Below are 21,885 nucleotides of genomic sequence, written 5' to 3'. Positions count from 1 at the left end.
TACAATACTTTACAATAATGTCAATTTGTTATTAGCCGGATGTCTACTGGACTTTGAGGTTATGTTTAGTGTGATGTAGCAGTAGTGGGTGTACGACATGCTTTTTGCTGTGGTCAATCGGATGTAAATTACTTTCTAATATCCTCCTCAGAGACGAGTTGAAATGGTAAGCTGACATTTTCAATGGACTGCACAAAACACAGCCGTAACAAGGAGGAAGGAAGGGAAGAAATAAAGTGGAGTAACAGGAGCAAATCAAGATGTCGTGTCTGACTGTTTGCTTAAGGGCTTGGAACATCCAAAAATACGAGGAGTAGAGTAGCAGCAGAGGATTAAAATTATTTTAAGGAGAAAGAAAGTGAAGAAGGAGCTTGGTGACCTCCAAGGACAAAAATATTTTTCCCATGACTTACAAATATAAAAAAATCTAGCATACCAGTATGTAAAGGTGAGTGTGTCTTGTGTTTTTTAGAGAAAAAAGATGAACACAATAAAAACACTTTCTGTTAACTGATACAAAGACATCTTTGAAATGGGTTTTCCCTCGTATTCGGAAGATTTTGTTCCACTTTTTCGACAAAATTATCCTGTTCAAGCTGACAGCCTCCCTTCTCTTAAAGAGGCTGGAAGATTGCGTAGAGACGTAACTCGTTTCTAACATTACCACAGAAATAATTAGTACCTATTTGAATTACAAATGCATCACTTCATACAAACTCGCAATCCATCCATTTTCCCAAACCTGTTCCCCCACATTACCTGAAAACACTCGACACACTACGAATTCAGCTGATATGAAGGGGAAAAAAAACAACCAGGCGACATTTCCGAGGCGAAGTGTGTGACACGGTGTGAATCTCAGTGCCACCTCCCACACCTCTCACCTCCTACAGTCCTGCCCACAAGAGATCTCTGCTGGGTAAAAAAAAAAAAGAAAAGAAAAAAAAAAAACAAACAAGCAGCTCACGACATTCATTTTATGCATCCCGGGTATCATCAATCATCCTTAGAATCAGCAGTCATCCTTTTTTAACATCAGCAAAGTTGAATTTTCCAGACTTTTTCTGGGACTGTAACATCACCGTTAAGTCTTATTTATTCTTTCCTACATCGCTTTATACTCTTACGCTTAGATTTATCTTCTGGTGTCTTTACTAATGAGCAACTGACAAATCAGGTTTGTTTGCAACACCGGAAGCAGTTTGACGTCTTTTCAGAACCACATCCATCATTTGTGTTCACTGTAATGTTTTCTATTGCATGTCTGTCTGTCCTGGGGAAGGAGGAGGGGAGCTTATCCCAGCTGAGGGTCTAAGGATTGGGTCTGTTGCATGCTGTGCAGATTGTGTAACCCCCTCGAGGCAAATTTGTGATTTGTGATATGGGACCGTATAAATAAAACTGACTTTTCACTTGTCTTGTTTACCACCAGTGCATCTGTTAAAGCCTTCTACTGTGTATCTGTTCACCGGAGAAGCTGGTGTGGTGAATGAACAGGTTGATGTGGCGTTAAGGCCTTCACTGGGATTCATAGTAAACAGACATATGCAAGGCCGCCCACCGCTCCACCTTATCTAAATTTGATATCTCATAAGGGCCTTTCGCACTTGCCGGAAAACATAAGCACACCACGAACGGCGGCATGCACACGGAACCTGCACTGTCATTAATTTCAGAGATGGAGGGAGGTCAGTGTACCAGACGGTGTTTGTGCTTCTGTGCTCAAGCATGTGTGCAGGCTCGCATGGCAGTATATGTGCGCTCGCATGTATGAGAGTGTGCATGTTAAGGGGGGGGACATGCATGTGCTCTCTCACACACACGTGCACACACACACTCACACACACACCGGTGTTGACAGGTGGCTGTGGTAAAGAGGTGGTCCCTGAGCTGGGGTCCGCCTGTCTCTGGCTGAGAGAGAGAGGAATAAAAAGCTCCCAGCAGCTGTCGCCCTAATTCCTCTAACACGGTGCTTGTGCTCTGATTAGAAAACAGATCTGGCCTCTAATTTACTCCTGACACCAACTAATGCTCTATATCTCAATCGCTCCGTCCCCGCTCGCCACTGGCCTGCCTGGCTGGACACACACACCTAGGGGGCTGACTCTGAGGGCCAAGAGACACACAGGTACGAAGGCGCACACAGGTGAACGTGACAGAGAGCCGTGAAGTCCTCATCTAACGCTCAGACGCACTGCTGTTCAGACATGGGATTGTTCTTCCTCTCAGACTGCAAAACAACTTCGCCAGACCTGAAGAGTCAAGTGTTGCTCCAGGGGAACCTGAGCTGTCACATTCCTGAGTGTAAAACTATTTCAGTTACTTCCCACCCTCAGTCACAGGTCGTATATGTCAACAGATTGAGTTTTTTCTTCTCAGCTTTAACAGTAAAGTAGAATCAAAGTATCAGAAGTACTTATTGTGCAAATGGGAAATGTCAGAGAAATTAGCATTATATTATAGTATTACAATTATCAATACATTAATGAATACATCACTTTAATGCTGCAGATGGTGAAGGCGAGTGATTTTTTTAAGATCAAGTTTTTACTTTAACAGAAGTATCAAATCAGCCTAGTGGAGAAAAAACAAAATACTTTCCTCTGAAATGCAGTGGAGTGGAAGTATAAAGTTGCATATAATGAGAACTACTGCTGCTGCTGCTGCAAAAAGCCAAAATTTGAAAAAAACATCAGAGAAAAATATATTTATTTTACTTTCTGGTACTTTCTGTTAGTGATCTCGTATGAAAAGTGTATTATGAGGCTGTCAAACTGCTGGATCAGAGTATGTGTGGATGTCAGAACAGTTTTAACCATGCAGGTCTCATTGAATTCATTCAGACTTTGAGATGGGGGGGCCACGTGTCAAAGAGGTTGGGAACTCGTCAGTCTAGACTTAAACTGTCTTAATGCTGATGACTCGATCTGGTCTTCTTTCTTAAGCAGCATGCAGAAAAGTTGAAGTGAATGAGTGAGGGAATGGAAAGTGATGTTCAATGCTGCTAGTTTTCATACCAGCGGAGGAGGACGAGGAGGAGGAGGAGGAGGAGAGGCTGGCTGGGTGTCTGGGTGCCGTGACGGGGTTGGCCCAGCAGGGGGCAGAGGTGTGATGCAAGGAGTGGGAGGTGACAGCTCAGTGTCACACTGCACACAGGGTGTCACCTCACCAGGCTGGGAGGGAGAGAGACGGAGACACAGAGAGGGAGAAAGTGGACAGGGAGTCAGAGAAAAAGGTGAGAGATCCATCTCAAGCTGTACATGTTTGTGATCTCGTACTTCTATCTTTGTGGGACTTGAGTGTTAGACATTTGTGAAAAGTGAGTACATTTTGGATGGTCCCTCCTTTTAAATTAAGGCTGTTCGAGGGTTAATACTTCGGTTTAGGTCAGAATTAGGAATATAAAAAGATTAAGGAGTTGAGTTATTTTGATGAAGTTCTACCTGATGAGGGAACTGATGAAAAAACAGGCATCAGACCCCACTGAAAAAAGCTTTCATAAAGTGAGCATGTTGTGGTTTATAACAGCCTGCTGTAGGTTTCTTTGTGTAAGCGACTGTGTGTGTGTGTAAAATCCTTTTTTATTTCCTCTTTCTTCTCTCTCTGTCCCCTGTATCTGTCTCCAGGGACTCACTTGGCATCTCTCCCCACTTTTAATTCTCGCTCTGCAAACTGCTGCTGTCTGAACGCAAGCTGGCAGCACATACACGCACATGCACGCACGCATACACACATTCTTGGTTTCACAAATGCAACGGTGAAACACCCCCCCCCCCCCCAACACACACACACACACACACAAACAGGCAATAAAGACACCCGTACAGTCGCCCCATGTCCAGTTTAAATGCAACAAACACATTTCTCTGTCACATCACTGTCATCTGAAATATTGGAGAGGGATTCACACACACGCAAGAGCTACATCAGTGACACAGTACAAGTTGAATTCGAACAGATAAAAACAAATACACACACACACACACAATGATGAAAGAGTGAGATGCTTACAGCCTCCCAGACACACGCACACACACACTTCATCACTGACAGTAGCTGAGAGACACAGGGACAGCATCTCTGCTACCCAGAATACAAATCCAGTGTGAAAGAAAACACACACACGCACCACACACACACACACACATGATAAGCCCTTAAAACATGAGCAGAAATTAAGGAAGTAAAAGGACATGAACATTACACATTTATTTGTTTATTTTGGATCTCAACTAGCTGCTCCTTTAGTTTCAAACCGGCATTTAAACATGACTGTCAGCAGTGCTCACACAACCAGCCGCTCGCATACAAGTTCTCCAGCAAAACATACACACACTGACAGGCAGACGAGCCGAACTTCAAAAGCCAGAAATAAATTAATTAAAGACAAGTCTAATAGGGATGAATAAATAACAAGAGGAGAGGGAGACGAAAACAGGAAGGAGATGGGGAGCGTGCAGCAGTGACAGAGGAAGCAGAGAGGGAGATGCATGATGATATTTGGAGGTGCAGGCAGGGAGAAAGAGTCTCTCTCTCTCTCTCTCTCTCTCACACACACACACACACACACACACACACACACAGTTGTAATCTCATTTAAGTTAAACTGGCATAGCTCAACAGCAAAGATGGAAACCCACTGCAGAGACAGATATCTGTGTGCAGCTGTGTGTGCGAGCTGCAGGTGGAAAGTGCCTCCAAAACACAGCGTGAAGTCACTCGCTTGTCTTTTGAGTTTCCTACACTCTGTGTCTTTTTTTTTTTTTTTTTTTTTTAATTATTTGGAGAAGGGTGTGAGTGTGAATGCAAATATGCAAATGAAACGGTTATTATTGCATTGCTCATCAAGCAGCGCGGAGCAGACATTAATAGGCTGATGAATATGCATGTGAATTTGTTAATTAAGTTAATTATTCTGCTGAAAATGCATTCGTCTTCCAAGGACATCTTCCCCAGGATTTCAACCTGCTCCACTCATTAGTCATGCGATATTTTACACTGGGCACTGGGACAAGAGGTAGGAAAGGGAGGGGCGGCAGGGGCCACCGGGGTTGATACGTACACAATATGAGGGCATCGTGGGTTTCAACTGCACTTAAGAACAGCAGTAAGAGGCTCAGAAAGAGATATAATGGTCTTATAATGACGCCTAATCCTTCATCAGCTCTTCAAAATTGAAGGGTCAGTGGCAGACACAAAGCAACTGCACCCAGCTACAGTAGGAGCACAGACTCCTGGTGGCCAGACTTTCGCTCCATCTCTGCTTTTCTCTTTCCTCTCCAGTAATTCCCCCTCTTCACTGCTTTTCCTCTAATTGCTTATTAAAACCCTCTTAAATGAACTTTTTGTGCCAACTTTCCAACACATTAATTAATTGTTGTAGCCAATTAAGTGTCGCTGGGCAAATGAGCTTCAGCACAAATGGTCCTGCAGGGCCCGTCCACCCCCCCCCACACACCACCACCACCATACACACACACACACACATCACCAACCACCTCCTCCTCCTCCTCCTTCTCCTTCTCCACCACCCTCGCTGACTGCTTTCCCAGCAGCCTCTCTGTCCTTAAAGCGGCAGCATCCACACAGACAAACGCAGAGAGACACAATAATCTTGTCTTGCTCATGAAGCTCTTTGAATTGACTCGGTAATGAGATGCTGAGACCTTGTAAAAGTACTTTGGTTTGCAGGAGTGCAGTATCACGCAGAGAGGGGGGGATGTGCCTTTGGCTGAAGTGGAGATAAGGTTAGAGGAAGATGTTTAAAAAGCTCGTGTTTCTGTTCATTACTGCTTATTGATGGGGCAGATAAAAGCACATACTTGTTTGTAGGCAGAATTTATACCAAAGGACTGGATGTTATTCCAGGATATTATGGTTTTGTGACCTGGCACCAGTGACTCTACATAAAATCAACACACATCAGTATCATCCGGACCAATCCAGAAGCCTTCTAAAAACTCTTCGGGTTTGGTCTGGCTGCTGTTCAGCGATAAAGAAATAACGAGTGTGTGTGACAGCAGTTTCTCACCAAACTATAAACTGAGAAGAAACGGAGATGGTGTTATGGCATCAATAAAGCATGCTGTTGCAGCACTAAAGCATATATCACTGATGGGATAAAGTCAATCAAATTTCGAAATATCACATAAATAAAGATGTAGCCATAAACGAAATGACTGACATTAAATTTTGCTTGATAGGAGACAAAGAAGGGATCTGATGAAGACAGCACAATTCATAACTCGCTACCCAGGATGCATTCATAATTAAATATTTTTTATTGTTTTTTTTTTTGTTTGTTTGTTTGTTGTTGCTCAACTATAATGGTGAAAAAGGGTGTAAAGACACATTCAAAAAAATGTTGAATCTCTTGACATGACTTTTTTCAGTTTATTCATGTTTTACATTAGCTTAGCTTTGCTCATCAGTGTGTGTGAGATGTGGGAGTGTGGGAGTCTCTTTCTCCCCTCACCGAGTTTACACATAGTCACTGATCAAACAGCCTCTGTCATCAAACTCAACATCAAACCGTAGCACAGCACACAAAGGAGCGACCACACACACACACACACACACACACACACACACACACAGAATACAGGGGCATTGGCAGCATGCACTTAAAAGTCAGTTTGGAGACATTTACTGGAGCGGTTCCTTTCCTCTCTCTTTTTTTTTTACCCTCAAATATAATCTAGATTTTATTACAGTAACGAGTAAAAGCTGTAAAATGAGTGATTGGATTTATGGAGTGCTTCCGTTGCAAAATTCCTCGCTATGTTTTTCTGGAGAAGAGTGTAGGCATCTCAAACTGTGCACTTTTTGAAAGTTAGTGTGGTCTTGAGTTCATAAATCTCAATATGAACTTGAAAACTTGAGCACCACAGCAGCCAGAGGGCTTGTCAGAATAACAGTGACAATGTGTAAAATATCCTATAGTGTTTGACTGACTGACATGTAGAATCGCTTACCATTTCATCTCCACAGTCATTAAGTGCTTGTCCTCCCTCCTTGTCCTGTCTTTTCCATCCCAGTTTGTCCTCGTCTGCTTCCTCCCCCTCTTCTTCTTCTTCTTCTTTCTCTGACTGGGTTTGCTGCCAAGTCAAAATGTAGCAGCACATCAGACATCAAAATCAAAATCATGATCATGATGAACTTAAGAAAGTTTCAGCTAAACCCAGACTTTCTACAACAAAAACTAGACGATATGATTGACAGCTGGCAATTGCGGATGCAGCACGTTTCCTTTGCCCAAGATTCATCAGCGCTTTGTATAGCGGCTGGAGTGCATTTAAGCAGGATACACACTCATAAATGTTCTTTGTAGTCAGGTGGGGTTCCAGGTGGATGCGTGATATGTGAGCTGAGGTCGTCATTTTCCATAATTTTAGAAGGAGCTGGTTGCCAAATTTCACATAATGGACAAAGGCACAGTAACTGCTGAGATGATGTTCATGGTCCCAATCTTTTCTTTTTTCTTTAACAAACAGCTTGGATGGGGACTGAGAAAACTGAACCAAGCAGCAAAGTGAAAAAAGAAAAGAAAATACAATAGCATTAATAAAATTTGTTATGAATTGATTGAAATGTACTGTCAGTCAATTCACTATTTATCTGGAAGCCCCCCAAAATCGCTGCAGCTGACAGTGAAGCAACGGCATCCAAAATGGAGGCTCCATTTTGAATGCCGTCGTGCCATCGCCTGTCTCTGCCACGGTGAGTGCGTGCTTCAGACTGGCAGCATGGCACATTTATGGGCATTCCCCATAAGGTGCCGTCCTGATTGATGGCGCAGCCTCGTGCACCTCCCTCTCCTCAGTCCTGATTTATTCGTCTAGTCTCTGTGACTTGGCACTGGCATTGCCCACTACCTCTCCTGTGGAAACTCCCTGTGGGCACATTCACTATTATTTGGAGTCCCGATGGGGAAAGGCATCAGACAGAAACGTACACACACACACACTCAGTATCGTCTCATCTCACTCACACTGGGCCTGTGCTAGAGGGCAGGTGAGCCTCCCACTGCCTCCACTCTGAAAGGATCTCTCACCCAGAGGGCTCAGCTGCTTGGTGGGCCAGAGGGGTAAGCGGCTCTGTAAGCCTGCCAAGTGAGGAGCTGGTCTGGGTATGCATGAGGCCAAATCTAACACACACACACACACACACACACACAACCAGTCTGCAGCCTTATGTCTTTGCCAATCTGCAGTTTATGATCCTTGTCTGCCTGTCAGGAACTTCATAAAGAGATCAGCCCTACTGGTAAAGGAATCAACACATAAACGAGACTTCACGTCCTCATCCAGCTCATATCACATATTAAGCAGCGCAAAAGAAATGATTTTAAAAACCTTCTGAGGCACAGCGAAAATTAAACTACACTTGAGTATTTACTGTTTTATGCTGTGACAGCAGCAAACACTCAAAAACAACTAACCTTGTTAAATCCTTTCCACATTTATCTAGTTGTGCGTATTTTCCTTTAGTTTTACGCTTTTTAGATGCTGATGTTTATTTTCAGATTCTGAATTTTGCTTTTAATTCAGTTGGTCATTTTGTGTCCCTGTATGATCAATGACTTTCCATCAAAGCAGCCTGTATAGTGAAATAATAAAAAAAAGAGCTAATGTAAGATAATTAATATAAACACAAGTGTGTGACTTTGCCCACACAGCAGTCCTCAACTTCAGTCAGGCTTTGCTGAGGCCCAGCCGTGAGGATTTCCTGCAGTTTGGTTCTGCAGTATGAATGAATGCCTACCATCTAGTGGCCGCTTTAGTCAAACATTCAGAAATGCCAGGAAAGACGATTCAGCTGGTCGCATAACTTCCTTTAATAAACTGAACAAAGAAAACACATATTACAAAATATTTTTTTTCCTTTTTACAGACACATGAAACCATTTTTTCTCCTCCCTTTCCTTTTCCAAAGCAAAAAATGGGAACAGAATCATGGACCATTATTATTTGTTTTTTTTTAAGTGTGTATAATTTTCTTTATATAGAAAACAATTGCACCAAGAAAGAAAAAGCTTTCGCTGCAGGGAGGCGATGACATGTTATACGAGGCTTTGAGGGCCCACCAGGAAAAGCCGGAAAAGTCAGTTTCAGAGTGTGTGTGTGTGTGTGTGTTTACGTTTCTAGGTTTATACTTCAACTAGCAGAATAACGTGTGAATCATGTAACGGTCGATGTACTGTAGTGGTTTAATCCATATTTGAGACAGAAGTTTGCTGTATGTAAAGGAAAGAATATCTTTGTGGTCAAGAGCACATCACAGTTCAGCTGGGTGGATGACGGACTACAGAATATGGAACAGCCTTTGGGGGAAATAAAATACAGTCCCACAGATGTACGCTGTTGTAGGTGCCATTCAAAGCAAAAACTTAACCCACACTTCCCCGATTAGGCTGAGATCATTCAGGGGTCGCTGGGGTCACAGAAGGAGGCACAAGGCTGAAAACAAGGGGGAGATTGCCAGCACGTAAGGGAAGGTCAAGGTCCTCAGTGCGCTCTTTGCCTCATATACACCCATACACAGTATTTCAGCTTCAGCTAATCTTTCACTTACGCACAGGCACCACTCCATAACAGAGTGGAGGACAGTGACTTCATTCTCCATAAACACTGATAAGTTAGAAGGCGGCACTGCAGCAGACGTGACAATCATTTGTTTTTGGAGGAGGGGAAAAAAAAAAAAAAAAAAAATCACAGCTGCTTTCTAAGTTGAGTGTCAGTTGCATGGCACTAAACTTCATTCAAGTCAGGATCTTCTGTGGAAAGGAAAGAGCAAGGGATTGCAGGTGGCTGGCTGTTCCCCAATCAGACTGACGCCTGGTCCAAACACACCCTCCAACGCAACACGACACGACATGACAGCTCGTTCGGTGGGCAGTGATGTTCACAACCTGAAAAAGCCCTTAATCTCTTTCATTCAGACATTCATTTTCAAAAGCTTTGATTCAACTTCAGCTACCTGCTCATGGTTCAGTGAGTCATAACCTGTAGGTCTTCCTCTGCATTCTTCCTGGGCCTTTCCCTTCAGGTGAGGAAGCTGGAGCCATCTCATGATACCTAAGTCTGTCTCAGGGGGGAATGAGGGTCAGGGGGCAGCTCCATGGGAAAAGCGGAGGTCCTGGTCCTTAGGAAACTGTGCGCCAGTGGTAGAAGCAGCAGTCACCAGTCCCGCTGGGGCCTCAGCTGCAGCTGGGGGTTTAGGTGGAGAGTCTGCGACCCAGGGTGGAGGGGGCTGTCCGCGGGTCAGAGCATCCACAGCAGGAGAGGGATTCTTGCTGCGCTGAGGGGCCCCGGCTTCCGAGTCCTGCTGAGAGATGAGCTGGAGCAAGGCCGCTGCCACGGCAGGGCTGATGTCTTGGCTGGGTTGGGTTTCAGACCCGCCCTGCTGGGCATTTCCAAGGAGAGCTGATGGAGGTGGCCCCGGTGGAGAGGGCGGACGCTTGTCACCAGATGGAGGCACCTGGTTGTCTCCAAGCTGTTTTCTTTTTGATGTTGCACCATCTGAAGGGGCCAGACAGGACAGAGAACAAAGTGTTAGTCATTAACGTCTAGACGTCTTAACATGTGGACTATCAGTATGGTAATCCTTCATCTTATTTGTTATTTTCTGGATCTAATTTGCAGTTACAGAAAGTACAAACGTTTTAGTCAAATGAGCCTGACTTTAAATTACATGTTGACATTCCTACCTTCACCACAGGAGGGAGGCAGAGCACTCTAAATTGACCTTTACATCAAGTATTACTCAGCACTATTTTTTTGGACAAACATACGACAGTGTTGTTGCGATCACATTAAACTTTCTCAACCTATGACCATCGTGTAGCCATGGCACAACGAATACAATCAAACACCTTCTCAGGTGTAGTAAATCTTAATGTTGGAAAACTAAAATGTTTTATTTTAACATGACTGGTCATCACCTTTAAAGAATGTTTATTAAACACAGGTAAATCTTTTATTTTTACACTATATGGGTGCAAAACTTAACCAGCCAATATAATTACATTAACATATTCAAAACAGATGAGCCTGTATTTGCTTTTTTTTTTTTTGGTTTTTTTTTGTGTGTCCAAACAACTATCTTAAACAAAAGAAAAATGTGGGAGCTCGGAGAGAAAACATTAGGAAGGGCACATACAGCTGAGGGAACAGAAAGAGCAACATTGTAAAGGTAAGGACAAGATTACTAAACCAGGTTAGTCTATTTGTTTTCCACAAGGCAAAGAAAGGCTGTAAAGGGTTTCAGTGGCCCTGACAGAAGAAAACAGGACTGTTACCATTCCATCATCAGCAGCATTGTCAACAGTTTTATTCAGCTTGCCAGTTACATTTTTGAACTAATATCTGAGCCAGAGTGAACAGTTTGAAACCAAAAATAAAATGCGTGACAAACCAAAATTAAAAGAAACACATGCAGGTGAGGTCTAAAGATTCAAAACATTTATTTGCACTTGATAATTTATTAGATGTTCTTCATAAAAAGGCTGACATTACAGACTGTTTAGAGCAACATGGCTTTGCTGTGAAGAATCCATGACACCTGCTTCATGACGAAAATGAGGTGAGGAAGAAAAAGCATGTGTGGAGATGGGACAGATATAGAAACAAAAACCGTGAGGGGGAAAAAAACAAGTAAGAGGGAGAAACGTGGAAGGGAACAATACAGTGTGAACCTTTCCTTTCACTGAAATGAATAAAATACTACACTTCCTTCTGGTTTAACATGTACACCAGTGAGAGATGTCCACGTGCAACAAACCTTTGTGTCGTTACCAGGGTCGCATGACGACAAACGCTCCACAGACATTTTGCAACGTTTTTCTTCTGTGCCTAAGGAATGTCAGGGATAACCAAAGGCGTGGGGGACGCGTGATGAGTCTACCAGCCCAATTTAAGTGTTTAACTGATCATTTTGTTGATTTCAGCAGGTAGGCAAAAGTGTAATTAATTTGATAGAGTATACACTATACAACAGTATACAACTTTGAGTGCCACAGCTCAGTGAGCTCCTGTTTGTTCTCTGTCTTGCTCTCCTCATTCTTGCAGCCTCCAGTGATTTCCACCTGAACCTGGTCCCCACCCACCCCTTTTTTTTTACCCTCTAGAGACTGAACCCAGACTTGCCCTTGCGATCAGTAGTAGAGGCGGACGAATCATGCGTTAGTGCCTCCTCTGATTGGACGCCATTGCTCTCATCGCTTTGCTCTTCGGTTTGAGGTTTGATGATGTGGCCCAAAATGAGAGCTAGCAGTTTGGCCTGGTCTTCCTGGCTGAGCGGTGGGTCTCCAGATGTCGGCGAGAGTTCCTGCGGTTCAGGAGGTGGCTCTGGAGGCTGGGGCCTGGCAGCAGACTGGGCCTGGTCCTCTGCAGCCCCCTGGTGGTCAGAGGCCTCACTGAGGGCAGACAATGATTGGCTGAGAGTCTCTGGGTTGGAGAGGTTGAGGAGCTGTGCCACCTGGGGCAGGCTGAGGTCCGTCTGTCCCTGGAGGAGGTTCATCAGCACCGCCAACTCTGCTTGGTTCAACTGTTCTGCAGCAGCTCCCAGCTCTGAACACGCACATACAATATTAAAACACTTAACACAAGGAATATCTTATGTCCACGTGTGTTTCTGCTGAAGTGCTCGGAGGAGGTAGCTGTTACCTGATAACTCCCGCTCTAAGTTGCCTGTGGAAGGCGGTTTTCCCGGTGGAGGTGGTGGGGCTCCAGCCGGGCTGCTTTGGGGCCGGCTGTTCTCTCCGCTGGAGGTTCCTGTCGAATCCTTACGGGGCACTTTGGGCACAGGCACATCCTCGGGCAGCCCGCTCTGACGTGCACGTCGTCTTTTCTTACTCCACAGCTCGTGGCAGTCCTGGTGGTGAGGAAGACTGAGGGAGCAGCAGGTAGACATAGTTATAGCACAATGATAAATTACAAATCTGTAAACACAGAAAAAAGAACAACAAACAGAACTAACCAAAATGGCACAAATAAGATCTCTGAGCAATAAAATGTATTCACAGAGTGAGTTTAAAATATTTCTACGTTACTTCTCACAATGACAAATTAAATACATGGAAGGCAAAAGCAGAGGCCGTGGGCCTACTGACTCTGGTGGAGGCATCTTGCTGGGCTCAATGTCACACAGGAAGTCACTATTGAGAGCCTGCTCCGACGTGCAGCGCCGCGCAGGATCGAGGGTCAGCATTCGGTCCAGCAAGTCCAGAGCAGCAGCAGGTAAACTGTGCAGAAAGAGAGATTTTTCAGCTGCAGAAACACACTAAGGATTGACCACAGCTAATTTGGGGCAGTGCAGCAGGGCTACATACAAGGCAAACTCCTCCCGCAGCCGCCGTCTGTACTGCTTCTTGGGTTTCATGGTGTTGAAGAGGGGAAGTTTAATGACGTCAGGCCAAACTGCAGGACATGGACTCCCACACAGACGGCTACAGGAAATTCCAATATAGAGGCAAAGATGGGGTCAATGATAGAAAAAAAGAAAAAAAAACAGAAGCAGGGGTGCTGAGGTTGTAGCAGAGGCCATTACTTGAGGTGTTGTGTTCAGGAAAGGGCAGCCTACCTGATGAGCTCCAACTGTAGAAGCTCCTGGTTGGCTTGGAAGATGGGCTTCTTGGTAAACAGCTCTCCCAGAATACACCTGAAATATGACAGAAAATGGGTTGAGATAGTAAGAAGACATACACTCTCACTTAACATATTTAAATTCAGTTTAAAACAGAGAGCTCAAAATGTGAGCAACTGTAGGAATGTCTGTCAGACAGGACTGAGACTGGGACCAATATTATTATTACTCTATTTTTGAACTGGACACATTCTATAGAGTGTGATCCACGCCAGTACGTGTGTCTGTTGCTGTCGTATGTACGCTGACTATTGCACTTGCATACTTTGGGTTTTCTGCCAAATAAATGCTGGTGAGATGACTAACCCTACCTCTGTTCCAACTCTGAAAAAAAATAAATAAATAAAATCACACCATACTTAATATACCTCATTTTCATTCCTATTTGGAGCCAATAAAGACATCCAAGTTTTTTTTAAATCATTTTTTTCTTTCTTCCTTAAGATAGGTTCTCTTACATAGCCATTAGAGTGAAAACAGGTAAAATAATGTTTTGGGTAGAGTATCCCTTTAATTTCTGTACTACTGTGATCAAATACTGCCACTGTAGGAAACAGTTTATAACAAGTACTGTGATATAAATGGTGGCACAGAATACCATCCAAATAAAAGGCTGCTTCACCCAGCAAATCATATCTAATTCACATGAGTTCACCAAACTTACACTACATGAGAAAAATAAAATGGAGGAGTACGTAAAGTAAAATAGGACATAAAGTAAGAGCGAATGAAAAGACAGATGTGCTATCAGGACACTGCAATACTCACCCACAGCTCCATACATCAATGGCTGGAGAGTATCTCTCCTCTCCAAGCAGGAGCTCAGGCGGGCGGTACCATAGTGTGATCACTTTGTTAGTGTATGGCCGACTGGGGACAAGGAAAGAGAGAGGTCGGTCAGACTCAGTACTCAGAGCATCTGTGCCCCTGACGGCCCAAACACCAAACTGCAAACAGCTTTCATTTTTGAATATCTCTGAAGGACAACAACGTGACAGATAGCACCCTCTAGTGTAGAGCTGCTGTAACTGAAGAAGAAAATGCATGCTCACAGTGAGGTGAGCATGACTCGATCTTCATAAATACATTTAATCATACATTTAAATTACAGAATCAAGTAGAGGTCCACAAATACTGCATAGATGTAAGAGGGAAATGATGACAAACACCTGTCTTACCTTTCCTCTGAATTGTAAAGCCGGGCCAAACCGAAGTCAGCCAGTTTGATCTGACCTCTGTACAACGAAAAACAAACAACAAAAATGTAAGATTAGGAGTAACTCTACCAAGCATGAAGAAAACATGCCCAGTCAATGGCCGAAAATTAAAGAGAACTACACAAAACTCCACTCATCTGCCTGAGCCAGGCAGGCTATTTTCATTAACTAGTTTTCATGTGAAGCACATACAACTATAAAACCTGTTATTATTACTGGGTATATACAAATCAAATGAGTCTGATTCAGAAATACTGAGCCAACCCTTTTATCTGAACAACATATATGTGCTGCATTTTGAGAAGGTAAAAACCAAATCAATAAAGGTGACTGGACAAACTCAGCACACGCCAGAACACGTGTGGTAACAAATGTACAAACTCCAAGCGTCTATTTACAGGCAGTCGTACAGTAGCAGGCTAAGTGTGTGACAGAAGTGAGTGTAAACTACAGTGTGGCTCTAAAAGTCTCATTACACCCACATTTTCAGCTACTTCTATTAGCATCTTAGCACGGCAGCTCATTTAGCGAAGTCTTCCCTTGTATCCCGTAGTGTTTGTACTAAGCAGCCATCTGTGAGAAGTTCCTGTACTCCTTCACTGCTATTTGAGGCGCCTCATTAGTAGCGAAGTAATTAACTTTGCTGCTGACGCACCTCAAAAGACACTTGCTTTTCGATCATTAAAGTCAGCGTTTGTCTTCTTTGGGTCTTCAGTTTACAGTATTTACAGACTACAGCTGCATTTAAACCATCTGCAGTGATGTTCCAAGTTGTTGATGTGGATAATGCTGCGTAATAGCTGATAATGTTAATGTCTTAGTGGATCAAAGGTGCTAAAATAATCAGCCAAACGGCTAAAAAGTAGACGAAACGACCTGCAGGTGACACTGATGCATCAAAATTACTCTGAAAGAGTTACTCTGGTCTAAACCTGCTACTGCAAATGAACAGCAATGAACTGTCTGCATAAAGGACACTACGACATTTCACTCCTGGTGTCCATTTCTTTTGTTGCTTGCCTGTTGTTGAGTAGTATGTTGGAGCATTTGATGTCTCTGTGAAGGAAGTTGTTCTTATGGCAGTAGTCCAGACCCTCCATCAGCTGGCGCATGAAGCTGCGGATGTGCTCATGGGAGAACTGGACCAAGCCCGACTCCAGCAGGCCCATCAGGTCGTGGTCCATGTACTCAAACACCAAGTAAAAGGCCCCTAAAAACAAGGGGACGGCGTATTCAGAAATCAGGAGAACAATACACATGAACCACGCGTGTTTATGTGCCTGCTACAACTGAAATCGTCACCAAATCACATAAAACAGAAAACACAACTCATTGTGTGTTGAAATGCACAGAAAGGCTCCGAAAGCCAATTATCACTGAGTCCACAGCGATTTCATCTGTTGCTGTGGTTTCTTCTTGTATTATATTATGGGATGTGTATTGAATGGGAGGCGAATAAAGAAAAATTCACATTTCTTGATTTTCTGTGTGAGGTGTTAAACTACTTCTTTAAAACTATTAACATCTGAAACAAGGTTTCCAACCTGATGCACCGATTTGAAGCTCAACTGACAGGATTCACTTCAAAGTCCTCCTTGGACTATGACGGACTATGAGTTTATATTTTTAACATGAACACCTGACGGCGCCTGGATGTGCCCCAACCCTCTTACCTTTGTCCTTTTTAAAGTCGAGCGCGTCCTGCTTGTCAGTGACGATCTCTTTCATGTTGACAACACTGCGGTGTTTGAGCTGCCGCAAGATCTTGATCTCTCTAATGGCTGTGATGGGAAAACCCTCCTTTTCATTGTCCAAACGCACTTTCTTCAGAGCCACCAGTTCACCTGGCAATATGGAAGGAGTATTTAGAGCAACAGTCAAAATGACAATTTGTCCTGCACTTGTTTAAACATAAAACACATGTGAGTACTACAGCGACTGAAGTCCAGGTAATATTCCTTTACCTGTGTCTTTGTCCTTGGCCTTATACACTTGTCCATAGGTGCCTTCTCCTATTATGCCAATTATATCAAATTTATCTACGCAGCGTTTGCCCCAGTCACTATGGGTATGTTTGCGCTCACCATATCGTGGGCAGCAAATCCTGCAAACCATAAAGAAGATAAACAGATACAAGTTAATGTGGGATGAGGAAAATCTAGATTGGAATTGGGTGAGTCATTAAATAAACTTACTTTGGTCTCTTCTTCAGGGCTGGCTGGGGTAGTGAAGGAGCCTGGCGGATGGGGGACTGCGGGGGTGAGGAGTCACCTCCAGGCAGGGTGGGCGGCAAAGGAAGGTCGATGAGAGAAGGCCGGCTGCGAATCTCCTTCTCCTTTCTGGATGACCTTTGAGGAGGAGTGGACTTCTTTGGACTGACAGCACAAAGTACAAAAAATGAGATTTAGACAAAAGTGTAGCTGATTAAACATACAGATGAGAAGCAAATATTAGACATGTACTCAAGCTTAAATTAAAAGGAGCACTGGGCTCTTAACAAATTTTTTTTTTTTTTTAACTAACGTTGACCATAGAATCTGGTCATACAGGTGTTGACATGCAGTAAACGCAAAGTAAGCATAATCTGTGTTAATTACAGATTGTAAGTAAACTGATAAGATTAACTCCAGTTTGGAAAAGTCTGTCAAGATGGCGCTCTGTGAGAAGTAAGTGATCAAAATTTCAAACAAAAAAGAAAAAAATTGTGCTTTTCTTCCTGTAGGTTTAAACCACAGAGCGAAAGTGTGTCTGATGTGTACAGTTATGTTTCTGTTTGACAATAATCATTATTAACTACTCCATAAACAAGGCAAAATTAGTAAAATTTCATCATCACTAGTTATCTAAAATGATGTCTTGAAACTCTTGCTTGGTTTGGAGTGATGATGAACTGATAACATCAAAAGTTGATTATTTGAGTGGTGTATTATGATGGACGTACCGTTAACAGGCTACACTCGAAGAGATGAGCATGTGTGAGTGAGTGTGTAATGTGACATAGGCTGTATGTCTGTGATCCTGCTCAAAGGTCCTCACCTGTCATGCATGTTTCCTAGCAGTGCAGGCGGTAAAGGTAGGGGAGGCAGAGTCGACGTCTTGTGGAGCGCGGTCTGGCGGACGGGGCTGCGTGTAGGAACCGGAGCTGGAGATTTAGCCTGGGATGTATTTGAGGGCGCAGGAGGCGGAATACCTGTTTCCACCTGAGGTGGTGGAGGAGGAACGTGGGTGGCTGAAGTGGGAGGCACAGGAGGAGAGGGCTGAGGAGGAGGACGTGTTGGAGTCGACGTGGAAGAGAAAGGTGGAGGTGCAGTGACCTGATCTTCACTAATGGAAGCATCCTGGGGTAATGCCGCCGGTGGAGGAGGCTGAGGTTCTGCTCCTGCTGCTGTGTCTCTTTCTGGCTGCAGAGCCTCTGCTTTAGTGGACCGTAAGGAGGAGACTGCAGACTTACGTACTGGTGGAAGAGGGGACGTACCACCACTGGCACGAGCAGCCGCCTCAGCGGCCTGGCGTTCCTTCTTCCTTCGGCTCAGCTCTGCTCCGAGGCTGGAGTTAAGAGGCAGGCGAGAGGAGGGAGGGGAGCGGCTAGCTGGCCGGCTGCTGTGGGAGCTGCTTCCTGCTACGGCAGAGGAAGTATGCCTCTTGCTGCGGGAACGAGATGAGGAACGGCGAGATGAGTAGTGCAGAGGGGAGCGACTCCTGGAACGGCCAGAGCGTCTAAATGAAAGAAATACAATTATTTGTTTATTTTAATGTGAATGTCATTAACATTTTAGATTTTGCTGCGTCTTTCTGAATCCAGAGAAGAGGATGAAACAAGGTGCATGAAACTTTAAAAAAAAAAACAAAAAAAAAAAACAGGAAAAGACTGTGAAGACGAAGAAACAACCTTGTACATCACAAAAGAAAATGGCTGCTGATCACATCATAGTGAAAACAAAACCATGTGGGCCTTTTGGTTTGGAATTTAACAGCAGTTAACAATACAGACACAAATAACAGAAACAACTGTTGCTCTCAACATTAAAGGACAGATTCGGTCTTTAATGAACTTGTAGCGATGCAGTTTGTTCCTTGTCTCGTTTGTCTTTCCTAATTTACATTTGCTTTAACTCCATTTCAGCCACAGATGTATGCCACTGTTTTCCTCAAAACAAATTCAAGGAACTTAATAAAAATAACAATCTGTCCACTGCACAGTAAAACCTAAACTCATGAGGTGCAGCTCTATTCCTGTGACCAAGCATGGCAACTGCAGGAATATGAACATGATACTATACATGAAAACATAACTGATTATCATATTACCTAGAAAACAATCTTACATGTTCTCAACACCAGGTGTCAGGTTCTTCAAGTTGCCTTTGAAGAAAGCAGTGGCATCTATCTAGTTTACGACTCAAATGTAATCATCAACCATCAAAGGTCTGATTATTACATAAGAGGCATAATAATTTAATAGCCCAACAGAATGTAACCAGGACAGAAATACTACCAAAAACGGCTTGATGGCTAAACTGGTCTCCTGACCCATGAGACGCTCATGATGGCCTCTTACATCCGTAACTTGCCATATCAACATGACGGTCTGAGTGTGGGTGAAAGCTCTTCATTTTGTCAGTTTTCTAGATTTAAAGGGTGCCCTACAGCAGATACTCACCGAGACATGGGGCTGGTGCTGGAGGACCTGCGGTTACCATAGGGGCTTATAGAACGTCTCCTTGAGTAAGGGCTGCTGTCCCGCTCATAGCTGGAGGACCTGTGTCTGCTGCCGTAGGGGCTGTCTGATCTCTGTCTGCTGCGGCGGGACATGTCCCCGTAGGGACTGGGGCTCTGCTGGGCTACCCTTCGCCTGGAATAGCTATCATCCCCCTGCTGCCCATATCCACTGCCTTGTGGACTCTCGCTGCCAGCCCCTCTACGGGGACTGGGCGAAAGAGCAGAGCAGGTGCCTTTCCTGCGGGGGCTACCCCTATTTGAGGACTTGCCCTTAGGACTTGACTTGTGGCTTTTGGAGGACTTGCGGTGACTCCTGTCTGCTCGGTTCCTCTGGGAGGAGCTGCGGCTGCCCTCTCCTCGGCCTTCTCTCCGCTGTAGCCTGTCTTTCCGAGACTTCCCTGAGCGGCTGCTCTCCTTGCTGCGAGATGATGATGTGGAGGAAGTAGTGCTACCTACACTGGCTGCAGGCTGTACCTGGGAGGAGAGCATCAACTCCCCACGTTTAGAGTCGACCTCTGGCTGGACCTGGTGTTTGGATGAGAGTCCTGATGAGGCTGCCCTCTCCTTGCTCCTTCCAGAAATGCCTTTCTCACGGTCTTTGCTACTCTTTTTCTTGTACCCACGTTCCCCATTCCCAGAGTCTCTTACTTTATTGGGGTCCCTGGACTTTTTCCGGGAGTGCCTGTGCCCCCTGTTATCTTCACCGAATGTTTCTCTGTCAATGTCGTCTTTATCGTAGTCTGGTGAGGGATCAAGTCGGTCCCCGCCCCCCCTGTCAGAAGGCCTGGAGGACGGGGGGTCAGAGAAAGTGTCCGAGTCGGAGCTGATATCATCGTACTCAACCAGAGGCTTCAGTGTGTTCACACCAGGTGGCGCCGTATCGCTGAGGGTAAAATATTCGGGTCCCGGTGTCGCCGAGAATTCCCGATTATGTTTGGTTGATTTATGCCGTTTGCGCTTTGAAGAGGAAGAGGACATCGAAGATTTTAACTGCACCTTGCCGTCTTTGCTCGCCTTGTCTCCCACAGAGGTATGACTCTGGGCCTGGGTCTGGTGTGGCACACCGCTGATGCTAGATTCCGGCTTCCTCTTGGTTCCATGGTGTCGGTCCGACCCAGGCATCACTCACGCCGGCGTCGGTACCTCTCCTGCGACTAGACCTTGGTGGTCCAGGAAATTCATTCACAGGAAAACAGTTGCTACTCCAAATGCCAAAACGAAAGTGTTACTAAGCAGAAAAAGGGCAAGAAAATACACAAAATAAACACACCAGGCCGCTCCCGTCCAATCCTCCTCACCACCAATTCATTCCATTGAGATCGCCAACATTGTTCGTCCAAGCGGAAAAATGCCAAAGTCGCTTCCAGTGCTGTGGAGTATGGACCGGTACTTTGAATAGTCAGTGAATGAGAAGATCCCAGCCAAGCATCGGTGTATTGTGGTGTCGTCTCCGTCTCAATTTAGCTAGCACTGCTAGCTAATGCTCGGCGGCTAGCGAGTTGACTCGTAAAAAAGAAAAAAGTCCCTTTGTGAAAGGTGTCCTTGTCCGGTGCCAAGTTAAGTAAAGGTGTTTTTATTCCACAGAATTACGGCCTTAGCATTCAGAAACAAGCAAATGCCTTCATTAAAAGATTCTCGTTTCTCGGAACAAAATGAAAACTTGACCCGGTTGGTACTGTTTACATATTCCCTTTAATGTAAGTTTTACCCCCTATAAATTCAATATTGATTAGAAATCATAGTATTTTAGTGTGCAGTAGATGTTCCAGTTTATTATCAATGGCTCTGGGAGTCAACCAGGCCTATATTTAGGGCGATGCTAGTGGATTTAATATCATCCACAGCCCTATCTGAAGGAGACTACAAACGCCATTACGGCTCCCGTGACTAGCAACTTCTGCGCACGGCGGAATGAACCGGAAACCGGAACGCTGTCAATCTTGGGCGTATCTTAGCGATGGCCTATCACAACAATTAGCCCGCCTACCGTACTCGTGGTCGCGCGCCAGCGACGCAAAGTATTCACAGAAGAATTGCTATCAGTATGCACCAAAACGTCTATGGTGTTCACACGGAAAAAAAACATTTTTTAAGCAGTCGTGTATTATAGGACGACACATTTCAAATGAACAAAGACCACACAGATTTGGTCTAACAAACGGAATTATCACGATCATGGTGTATCCTATTTAGAATTTTATACATGCAGAAAAGTAATGGAGACAAAGCAGAAGTTTTGTATGTATTTTCTGGATAATTTACTTAAAAATGAGTTCATTATCAGCTCATGATAAGGGCCTTTATG

At 44.3% G+C, this 21,885-nt stretch overlaps 1 protein-coding gene across 2 annotated transcripts; it reads right to left on the bottom strand.

Annotated features, from left to right (window-relative positions):
- Positions 1 to 8,812: 8,812 nt before the first annotated feature.
- On the bottom strand, positions 8,813 to 21,519 carry cdk12 (cyclin-dependent kinase 12). Of its 2 annotated transcripts, XM_046414913.1 has the most exons (15): positions 20,851 to 21,519; positions 19,522 to 20,740; positions 17,898 to 18,578; positions 17,057 to 17,236; positions 16,826 to 16,965; positions 16,535 to 16,705; positions 15,882 to 16,071; positions 14,823 to 14,879; positions 14,413 to 14,514; positions 13,582 to 13,659; positions 13,331 to 13,447; positions 13,112 to 13,243; positions 12,666 to 12,889; positions 12,147 to 12,569; positions 8,813 to 10,520 (listed from the first exon to the last, which is right to left on the bottom strand). In XM_046414913.1, exons 2-15 carry the CDS (start codon positions 20,700 to 20,702, stop codon positions 10,105 to 10,107), a joined length of 4,092 nt encoding a protein of 1,363 aa, XP_046270869.1. In that variant the 5' UTR covers positions 20,703 to 20,740; positions 20,851 to 21,519; the 3' UTR covers positions 8,813 to 10,104. The 2 variants fall into 2 exon arrangements, with proteins under 2 accessions (XP_046270869.1, XP_046270868.1); XM_046414912.1 differs by having other exon boundaries at positions 19,522 to 21,519.
- Positions 21,520 to 21,885: the final 366 nt, after the last annotated feature.

Source organism: Scatophagus argus, chromosome 16 (assembly GCF_020382885.2).
Source record: "Scatophagus argus isolate fScaArg1 chromosome 16, fScaArg1.pri, whole genome shotgun sequence".
Taxonomy (NCBI): domain Eukaryota; kingdom Metazoa; phylum Chordata; class Actinopteri; family Scatophagidae; genus Scatophagus; species Scatophagus argus.
The sequence above is the reverse complement of the archived record's forward strand: the minus strand, read 5'-3'. Positions and strand labels throughout refer to the sequence as shown.

Bases quoted from the DNA above. Each gene is read 5' to 3' on its own strand.
- cdk12 (XM_046414912.1), bottom strand. From the start codon at position 20,702: ATGCCTGGGTCGGACCGACACCATGGAACCAAGAGGAAGCCGGAATCT. The intron at 14,515-14,822 runs GTAAGACAGGTG...CCTTGTCCCCAG, and splicing joins CTTTACAATTCAGAGGAAAG to TCGGCCATACACTAACAAAG. The intron at 13,448-13,581 runs GTAGGCTGCCCT...AATTTCCTGTAG, and splicing joins CTACAGTTGGAGCTCATCAG to CCGTCTGTGTGGGAGTCCAT.